At 33.1% G+C, this 11,513-nt stretch overlaps 2 protein-coding genes across 2 annotated transcripts; both read right to left on the bottom strand.

The window, feature by feature from the left end:
* Positions 1-557: 557 nt before the first annotated feature.
* On the bottom strand, positions 558-6,707 carry Smp_053460 (putative glycosyltransferase; the record flags this gene model as incomplete). Its single annotated transcript, XM_018788762.1, has 6 exons — positions 558-910; positions 1,338-1,658; positions 2,647-3,054; positions 3,892-4,166; positions 5,748-5,970; positions 6,565-6,707. 6 exons carry the CDS (start codon positions 6,705-6,707, stop codon positions 568-570), a joined length of 1,713 nt encoding a protein of 570 aa, XP_018654273.1. The 3' UTR covers positions 558-567.
* Positions 6,708-9,365: 2,658 nt separating this feature from the next.
* Positions 9,366-11,284, bottom strand: Smp_192000 (putative queuine tRNA-ribosyltransferase; the record flags this gene model as incomplete). The annotated part of the gene is made up of 3 exons (XM_018788763.1): positions 9,366-9,833; positions 10,229-10,459; positions 11,000-11,284. Coding segments are annotated over 3 exons (984 nt in total), but the record flags the coding sequence as incomplete, so codon positions are not given.
* Positions 11,285-11,513: the final 229 nt, after the last annotated feature.

Here is an 11,513-nt window from a genome sequence, read left to right on the forward strand (position 1 = left end):
GTTTTGATAAACTCATCTTGATGTGTTAATGTGATATCGCAAATGGAACTGACGTACATATATGCCAGGCCCTTCTTTGCTTATGACTGACTAAATCTGATTATATCCATACTCACAGAAGAAGTCGCATAGTTACTGCATACGAAGCTTTTTGCCTAGGGTAAAGAGCTAGTAACTTCCTTTTTTGTTGTTGATCTCGATTCTAGTTAAAGAAACTTCAGATATTACGTTCAGTTTTATCATCTGAAACTATCTTGGGGTTACTTTATAATGAAATATAACTGCTCATGGCTTCGAAATCGACCGAATTCATAGTAGCTTTTTAAATATAATACTCATTGAAGCTTATACGTCAAGTGCTTACAGATTGACTTTATACGAGAATCACTGGTAATAGGATACTTCGCTAATATTTATGTTGTGAGGTGTAGTTCGAAATTCATTATACTTCAGTGTATCTTGAACCGAATAACGTAGATTTTGGTCGTTTTATACGCAATATTCCAATTTATTTCGTTCGGTTAGTTTTTAAACAAAAATAAGGAAAATCCTAGTATAAAAGTGGAGTCACATATAATCTAGACAGTAAACAAGTATACTTTGACCATATCGAGAATGAGTTAGTATGTGCGAGAAAAACAGCTCTTTACATAATTTGTAGTTCCAGGACACTAAAAGTGTGTGTACATATTTGTATTTATTAATCAGGTGATCGAACATAAATATAAACCTTGGTTTTTGGAAATGACTATTCGCTCCATCGTTTAACGAAATGTAGTTTTCCAACCAAGATCTTGGGTCATCATAGAACATATCAGCCTCATCGATATAACGATAACTATCTGATATCAGTTTTGTCAAATCTGGATTACATGACAGTTGTTTAAAAGAAATGTTTCGATGTAGATATCTGAAAAGGAAAGAATGAATGAAGAAATCAGTGCACTTATACATCTGTAAGGCTGTTCATTACCACTTAGTGAGTTTCTTCATAATAATATGCTGATAAAAGTTGTTTATTACCGTAATAATCAATGACTTTACAAAAGTTTAGTAATAAAAGTGTAGAAGTCTGGTTTGATGATTACAGTTGCTTCTTGATTCTATAAAATGAGATTCCGGTTCATGCGTGACTCTAGCATATCTATTTGTTTATGAACAAATGTTTTTTTAGTTTTATTCAACTTAATATCGGTGCACTGTTAATACTAGAAGCTATTCTAACATGCAATGATACAATTTTTTGGCGTGTATGATTGAGTGAATAAATGATAGCCTGATTACAAATTAATTACTCAACTGTTTATAGTATCAATATTTAAAACTAATTAACTTACCCTACTGATGGGACCGTATGACACGGCATCAAGTTCAGAGCAGTTACAACTTCATTTCTAAGTTGATTTTTCAAGATTTGTTGGTCCAAAAATTTTATTGAATCAAGTCCACCACGTTGATGCACTAAACATGTATATAGTGCCAATGGAACATGCGTCAAAATTATGAATGACACCAAATACTGGCGTCGGGTAATCTGACTGTGTAAAATTTTTAGTTTGAGTCCGTAACGAACGAACCACACTGATATAATACCAGAGAAATACATAGCTAGCGGGATTGATGGGAAGATAAATCTGAATTCTTTGTGCGGAAGGAAACTGAACAGTAAAGAAAAAGAACTACCGTCAACTAGGAACGTAAAATTTTAAATACACAAAGGTGACTTCCGATCATGTTTAAGTTAATAAAAAGAGCCAGATGAGCGAATAAATATTTACACTAGGTGCTAAGAATAAATTATAGCAACAGAGTAACTGAGACGACGCGCTAGCTTGCACCCCTTATCTACAGCTCCAGCGAAAAGTGTATGGATGACAAACCCACTTCCATATGGTATCAGCCGAACTGACAATAGATGCTGAATTCTGGAATTTTATATTACAAATTATTTACGCACCAAGCTTTTTCATGAGTTGAATACATAGTAGTAGCCCATGAGTGACCCAAAACAGTTTTGACTCCAACAACAAGTAGTACTGTAGTTAAGTTTCCTGAGAATCAGTTACATGTTCCGTTATTAATTCAATGTTTTTATTCACTACTAAATTTCAATGCTAAAAAATTTTCATTAGAACCTTATAGCCAACCGTCACTCTGACCAATTTTTTTCAATTGTCAGTACTTGTAATTTTGATAATGTATCTCCCTGTGGATTTCAACAGCTGAAGATGCTTCTCGTTTTTAAATTATATCATGATTAACTTTCAAACGTTTTGAAATTGAAAGGGGTTTCACACGATTTGGTTACCTTCAATACCTGGTGATTCGTTACTGATTATGTTTACTCCTACAGCTAGAAAAGACAGAATAAGTTGTTGATACTGATTAAATAACGAAAAATTAGTTAGTGTCACCCAGTATATTTTAAACCAAAGTAAAATTATATTCTTCAGAAATACGGTTATAACGCGTGCCCCGCGTTTCGATTCAGGTATGCGGTTATTTATTATCCATAAACTACACAGCTAGTAAAAGATAATGTCAATATCCAAGATACTGTACTTAATAAAACAGAATGTGACAAAATTATTAAGAATTAAGAGAGTGACAAATTAGTTAGATGATTAATCGATGATCCAAACTTACCTATAACATATTATAATCCATATCATGACAATAATACACAAACCACATGGATCACGAAACATCTGATTGCTGGAGTTGTTTGAATAGTCTATCTTCTTTCTCTCTTCCGTGAGATCTCTTACAAAACCTGGACCATATTTAAAATACATAACAATAAAGGTTACCACCAAAGGTGTTTGCGTTAACAACATAGCCAGAAATCCTTGGGATAAGTACCAGTGCCAAGGCTGAACGGCATAAAATCGTGATCCTCCAGAAAAAAGATTGAACTTAATGAAATTCCACTGGTTGATTATCCACTGATTAAATGTCCAACGATCCAGAACGCAAGAGAATGCAAAACAGGGGACAATTATACTTAAGTAAATCCCGATCTGATAGATAAGATGGTTTACAAACCATTTTGTCCTGTATAATGAAATCATTTATACATGAAAGAAAAAATATCCTGAATAAAGGGACTTAGTTAGTTTATGCAATTCGTACATAAAATTCAAAAAGAAAATAATTTAACAGTCACTCAATGCATTTGCTGAATATTAGCGTATACATCAATGTATGTCTTGCAGGGAGATTCAGTAAAATTACTGATCGACATGTATTATAGTGGTTTAACAAATAGCACACGTCTATCATCCTAATTTACAACGATAGCGTGGAGTCACAGGGGCATAAATTTAAAAGTTTATAATACAAATTGATATCAATCAGGCAATATGTGCCAATAACCTCTTCTGCCATTGTTATACTAAAAAACCACCCAACACTTAATGACCTTATCAATCTATTTAAAATATGGTTTTTACTGAAAAGGCTTTCTAAACGAAATAGGACGGTTATCAAAATAAAAAAATAGACTGTCTTACTATAATCCAAGTGATTTCTTTAAAACAATTCACTAAACGTTAGCACACAAGTCAATTCGTGTTAAAAAGTAGTTGGACGAAACAAAAATTGTATATGGTATGCAAGTAACAAGTTGGTTCACTAATGATACATCCATTATTGAATACTAAATGTTGTATTGATGACTGAAACCTTGCTTTTACTTTTACCACATGTGTAAAACGAATAGTTCAAGTCCAGTAATCTTTGTGAATATATTAGTAGTAAAGAGATATCGTATCAGAGTTTATCACTGAACCAAATAAAAACTACATAGGGATCCGTACATACCTAGAATGCTCTTGATATTCTTTAAGATCATGTTTGTTATCCTTATCTAGTGTACTAGCTATCATACACTTTCGCCATATATGCCAAAAACACAAAGGGAACCAAATAATCAAAGCTGTTGGACGTATTAGAACACTGACTACTGCAATAAAAATGAACCATTTCGGTCGATTATGATAGTTGGATGCGGTTAATTGAATAAACTGTTGATCTGTGTGGCATATCACATTCCATGGATAATAGGATAAGCCAATTATGCATAAACACCATTCAATACAGTTTGATAGACTTCGTGGAGCACAATATATAGTAAACCAATTACAAACATGATGAAACAATGTCCACTGTAATCGTTTTATCAAAACGAAGCAAAAATAATTAAAAAGAAGAAGTCAATAAATTAAGGAATTCAAAACTCAAAAGTATTTGTACATTCGAGATGGATCGTATAAGCGTACTCTGAAATGAGGTTGCTGATGGAAGAGATTTCGGTGATGTACAATTCCTTACTTTTTTCAACGGTTTACTTAATTAAATATTTATTACTCACAGTACCAACTGTTCTATTATAAAATACACAACTAGATTTCCGAAATATGTGTTTTGGACTCCATTAAAAAGTTAGTCATAAACGTTGACCACTTATCTTACATAAGTGGAAATCATGCGACTCATTTATACTGAATATTTGTACGTGTTCTTTAACATTGAGTATGGCTTGTAATCACAAAGACAGAACTGACTAATGTGCATTTGTAAGTGTTAATGGAACAAGTAAACTGATTAGGTAAAAATACTTTTCAGTTCCCGATTTAACAAATTCTAAGGTTTTACCACACAAAACACTTCTTATCTACAACCTACATTCAACATACCGTTGACAGATAGTAGCAACTTAAGATACTTTACTTATTTTGTCACAGAAACATTCAGAAATAAAAATTATATATATATATATATATATATATGTCTTTTATACTGATAACAACCATTCATGCACATCATAAAAGCTATCAAGTTATAAGTGTTTTGAATGATTTTCATGTTATTACTCCAAAGGCCCTATAGCTGCAATCACACCGTTGTTTGGTACGTAACGAGTAGTTAACAATTAAAACAACCAAGAAACGGGGTATTTCCGAAGTATAAAGAGTCTCTTGAGCTTGTTTTAATAGGTAAGTTCGAAATACACACGATTAGAAAGCTCTTCACATTTTACAATCAATGTTTGAGCAGCACATATCAAAATAATATTAGGATTACAGCTTTTAGTAAAGAGGGGGGAATCGGTGTGAGGAAAACTAAGTAAGAGACTACTCATCATTAATTGAAATTTATCAGAAAACCTCAGTTTCGCCTTAGTTTTTTATCTCTCAGCAGTGACACGGAGGATGATAAGTCTAGACAACCGAGCGGGGACCATACAGTTTACACTTTACTTCAAACCATCCGAGATATGGTGCGGGCACCATGCCCTATCATCGGCGGGTAACCGCGTTTTTTTATAGTGGTTAAATACTGAATATGTGTTATGACTGGGAAACTAATATGGCTTGTAGTAATATACTTAAGTTTTTCCATCCACTGAAATTACTGGAAACATGATTTTTTTTAAACCTGTTTTTAAATGTATTCCATCATCATATTTTTATTAGGGGATACTATTTGTTATGTTTCACATTTCTTTTCTGCTAAGGTTTCTAAGTAGAATACTGTACAACACTAGTCGTGATTTCAAATCAAACTAGTCAGAATATGAATTTTGACACAATTCTTTTAAAAACAAAGTCCCAATCCCATTCTTCTCCAAACGAACAGTGAAATATCATAATAATCATTCGATTCCATAGGGAACTAGTGTAAACAACCGATATAAACTCAATGATAAATAAGTACAAATACAATCCAAATAAGCAGACATATACTTTGGCTATTTCAAACCCAGACAGCTGATTGATGAGCTTATACAAGTGAAAATCAGCAATAGCTGCAAAAAAACCATGTAGAATTTGAGGTGATTTCATTATCATCCACTGTGAATCAGCACCAAGAGTCGCAATCACTTTATATATGAAGCTAATCAAAAGTGGATGAACAGGACTCCGAAGTGCGATTTTTGGTTCCCATTCCCAAGTGAGTGCTCCATATCTGTATAAAGAGAAAATGAACAATCAACAAAAGCAATTTATTTAAGGACACAATATCCTACATTTACCGAACTTCTAATTTCGTCCAGGTAAATTTGTATTAAACATCATCTTCCAGAAAATGTCTCAGAAAAACTAAACTAGACAAACCCTGGTCAAATGCAAGTGTGATTAAAATTAACAAGCGTAGTGAAAACTTTAACCAACACCCTTTCCTGTTTATGCTCTGTAATTCTTGAAGTTGTATTTTCGCCTAAAAACCTTTTAATGTTTCATGAGATATCCTATTTAACCTTATTTGTTTATTGGGCTAAACGACCTCAGAACATTCAGCTACAGGTAATTACTTCCAAGTGAACATATATTGTCATAAAGGAAATCACATACATCAAATTTAAAGTATCCTAGTGAGGACAAGGCTTTACTTAGTGTTTTAACATTATTAAATTTTCTGAATGTTTCAGATATCTATTAGTGTACTTAGAACAAAGACTTCATCTACATTGCTCATAAAAGCTTACAGATTTTAAATATAAAAAATGTGTGCAAGTAATAGAATGGAATTAATTTTAATCATACTGTGTTTCAAGCTTACCCAAACACCCATTTGTGTGCGACTTCAATAGATTGCCAATATTCATCTGGTACATAAGATGTTTGTATTAATAAAGCATTAAAAAATCGAAAAAGGAGTAAGCATACGAATAAACGCGAAGAATTCCTGAATATCACTTCCATACAATGAAAGATATTACTGAAATTTAAAAAAAAACAATTAGTTCAGGACAATATTGCATTCTGGAAGATTTGTGCTAAAGATAAAGTACATAGGCAATGACAAACAGACAGCATCAACATAGAGCCTGGGATAAATGTGCGTTGGCCTAAGTTGCCATATCTGATTAGTACCATCATATAAAAATAAAAAAATCTAAATAATGTAGTAGCAGTCTTAGGAAGGAAAGAATAAACCTTGAGAATCTGGTTTGAAAATACAGTGTAAAGGTATGTATAAATGGACACTTAGTTTGAAGATCGAGAGGAAGATTGAAAATGAATGATTCTGAGATAAGTCTTTCGACGTATCCAATCACTGATTGTAATTATCAAGCGAACCTCGGTAACATGACTCAGACTTCATGGACTGATTTATGGTGTTGGCTTGACCGCCTCTTTATTCCAACATACTTCTGCATTAACAGGCATAGCTCGTTGAAGTAGGCGGCGGTCAAACGTATATAACAAATATACCAATTATCTCAATTAGTAAATCATTACCTAATCAATAAACTTGCCATCATGGCAAGTACCTTATGCTTAACCTCAGTATTACTCGCTTTGTGGTTCTACTAAACGCAAGCGATACTTCGAAGATACCGATGATTATAAACCAGCTAGCCCATGTCTTCTGCTTTAACAGAACACATTTTTTGGTCATAAAGTAATACACAAATCACTGCTGATCAGACAGATATCTCTCACCAATACAACAAGTGATACGATTTGGTAAGAGTCAATCGAGATTTCGTCAGATACCAACTAGCCAGGGCTGACGAGAACTCCAAGATAAGTGAAGGCTTCAACCAACACATCTTTTCCGTTCCCTACCAACAGTTCAGGAGTTAACGCAGACTAATACTGAGGCGACATTTTGGATTTAAAAGGAGGAACACGAATCCCAAATATGACAAAACTTTCTCAAGGTGATCAGAAGCAGCAATTGTAAATCTTGGGTGATGACTCAAACTTCGAATGGAGTAGAAAGACCATCACTAGTAAACGTATCACCAAACCATGACATTTCTATTACCTTCACTATACTTTCATTTAGACGGCGATTTTTAAATTGTCGTTTGTTTTTAGCAGGCACCAGATTCAAGCATGAAAACAGATATCATCTACCCTCTTGACTCCAGACATCAGCACAAAGATAGACATATATCATATAGCTAGTTATCACGGATCATTGGAGTCAACTGAATTTAAAATGATGAAGAGGAACTGATCCCGACAGGTTAAGTCTACAGATCGTCAAAGACAAGAGTCCAGCTTAAACTGGCTTTTGAGACTAGGTAGAGTTTGTGATCGAGACGTATTTTTACTCCACAGGCTGTGGTCGCTGATTGTATCAGTACATGAGAAATTACAAGAAATTCTTCATAGAGCAATCAGTCGGAATAATATTTTGTTTAGGATATTAGCATCAATACTCATTCGAAACACAGGGGTCACAAAGAGCAAAGGAGAGAAAATCGAACTCACTCCAGAAGTAGATATACCGATAAATATTTATCATCCATCAGGTTTTGAAAGAAACATATTTACCCATCTCCAATTGTAATCTTATCTATTAACTCTATTAATCGACAGGTCTGCTGTTGAATGTTTACTAAAAAGGTACATTTTTTATTTATTTCAATGCCCATTTGATATTTTAATGATTTCTCAACCCAACACTAAGATTGACGAGGTTTTTAAATAAAGATTTATGTTGACTATAGGAAGTGCAAAAATAAATAATGTCGACTATACTTATTTTGAACGTCTAGTTAATACAATGGCTGGTGAAATCTTGATAACGGCACGGAAAGTTCAATTGGCTTTTACCAACTTACGTAACCTGTTGGACAGACGATATATCTAACTGCCGACCAATGGGTCAATATACTGTACCGCAGTTCACTGTTTTATTTTACATCTGGCCTATCAAAAGTACAAATCCTCAAGCTTCAAGTATTTTATCATCGGTGTCTTCGAAGGATTAGTTGCATATTGTGAAACTACATAGTGAGTAATGTTGAGGTTAGACGTAAAATAATAGGTAGAGATGGAAAACCAGTTGATGAAACCGAATTGTCATCAACTACGGTGGGTGTGACATGTGTTACATATACCAAAGATAGTTCTGCCTTGTTACACAATACTTTCTGATATGAGAATAGGTGAGGAAAAAATCTACAGGCACCAGTTCATGAAGGCATAAACTGTTACCTTGAAGGATATTGGTCAGTGAAGAAATATAAGTAGATACCCGCGTGAGAGCCCTGATTTACAGCTGCAGACATCATATGATCGAAAATCGGCCGCATTGGCGCAGATGTGTTCACTTTCATATCTCATTTGAGTTTCAACACTATTTCATACTTTTGATTTTCTCATTTCTTCTTTCTGAAGCATATATACGTTTGATCTATTTTTAATGACACTTATATTACTACTATCTTCGTTATTTAGCTTGCTAGTTTTCTCTTGATGTGCTGATGTTCCAGGTTCTACTTTGATAATGACCGACTGATAAAAAGTATTATTGAATTATGTTAATATACACTAACTACATAATTAACAAACAGATGATAAAATGAAAACACAAAATTTATATCAAAAATATTTATTTTTTTAATTGGAACTTTCAATAGATTCATAATTAAGAGAACTGTTTCGTGATCGTTTACTTTCTATTTCGTCATTAACATTTTCATAACAGTTGACACCATTTAGATTTCGTCCAATATCAGATATATCTATACCAACACTTTTGAGAGCATCACATGCCCACGTTGGAGGACGACAACCTTCATATTCACTTTGGCTTTCGTCTTTTTTACCTTTATAACAGCGACGTTCGAAGAAGGAATGAACAAACTCAGGGAAAGTATTGGCACTTATCGCTTCTCTTATTTGTTTCATGAGACCCAACATATAAGCTAAGTTATGCAGACTAATAATTGCAGAAGAACTAACTTGTCGACCAGATAGTGCTGAATGTAACCAAGCTCGAGATAAAGGACGAGAGCATGTAGGACAAGAACAATTTTCATCGATAGGACGAAAATCAGTTGCATATTTGGCTTGACGAAGATTTAACTAAAAACAGAGAACAGAAAAACAATGTGATGTTTCCAGTATTTTAGAAAATCAGAAGTATTATATTTATTTTCAAACGGGAAAAATCCCAATCCAATACTGCTATAGGGTTTTATCATATTCTATTGGATTTACCACTTACCATCCTGTACAGAATTATGGGAGGAAGGTGGTGCATTACTGTATTAACCGCTTCTGATAACCATTTAAATTTTACTAGATATACTATCCCGCAAATCAAAATAATATAGAATAGCTTTATTTGAAAGATATGATGATTCAAAGTTTCAAAGAAAAACCAATAGACAATTTATGTTAGTTATGGAATAAACTTTTATTTCATGACAAAATATAACACTTAGTAGTCCAAGAAGAAAAGCAATCAACCATTTTACCTGACCCCAAGGAACAAGAGCGTTACCAAATCGACCGGTTCTTGTAGGATAAACACAATCAAACATATCACATCCTAATGCTATACATACAACAAGATCAATAGGGAACCCAACTCCCATGACATATCGAGGACGATCAAGAGGTAGATGCTCTGTTGATAGCTTAATAATACGCCAAAAATTATCTTTTGATTCGCCACCACTAAGACCACCAATAGCGAATCCAGCCAACTATAAAGAAATAAAAAAAATTCAATGAAAGCTAAGATACTATTTATGTTGAAATACACTTAAATATGTTGAATAGTTTAATATTCAAATGACCAAAAACACAATAAATACAAAACAAAAACCAAATTCATGTGATAAGTTTTCTTTGCTCATAAAATTAATTGAACCAGTTGATTTCATCATATATGACTGATCGATGACTATGTAATTTTTGGACATGTTCATCAAACAAGATGAATGAAACATAGGCCCAACTACTTACCAACAATTAGATATTTTTATGTCAAAATTTCAATCAGTTTGAAAAAGGGAACTGCATTCCCGTAATCCGCATAATTGTCTTCCTGATTAGAAAAAACTCAGGATGGATTCAAGCACTTTATTCCCTATACTTTCAATAAGTTATTTTGTTTTGTTTTTTGAATCTCAACTATTTTGGTAGTTATTCAGTTCACTTACAAAACTAGTTTTGTTATTATAAAATGTGAATAATTAATTAACAATCTAATGTAATATGTTAATAAATAAAGTATTGCTGACTTTATCTTTACGTTTCAACATTTCATTAATGCAATCAATTCTCATTGACGGGTCCAAACCACCTTGAGTTATAGCAAATAAATTCTGATTACTTTCCTGACTTTTATGAGCAGTAATACTTCTAAAAAAAAGACAAACACCATTATGTAACTCAAATGAAATGTCATTATGGATTTGACAAACATCTTTCAAAAATAAACATATGAACAGACAATGTATGCATGAGGTTACAGGTTTATTTAAACCATTACGGACAGTAAAAATGACTATAGAACAATAATACTGAAGAGGCTAAGTGCATGTAAAATCTGATTGTTTGTGAGAGAGAATGATTACAATTCACTTGTACATTTTGCCGTATGGATGACTCATTTATCGGAAAAAACTAGAAAACTTGGCGACATTATATATCGAAAACGTCGCATCTATAAACAGTCCGTATTATTATTATTATCATTATTATTAATTAGACTATCCGAGAGAGCTTTAGATGATAGATCTTCGTAAACATGAA

The sequence above is a fragment of the Schistosoma mansoni genome, chromosome W (genome assembly GCF_000237925.1).
Source record: "Schistosoma mansoni strain Puerto Rico chromosome W, complete genome".
In the NCBI taxonomy this organism is placed as follows: Eukaryota; Metazoa; Platyhelminthes; class Trematoda; order Strigeidida; family Schistosomatidae; genus Schistosoma; species Schistosoma mansoni.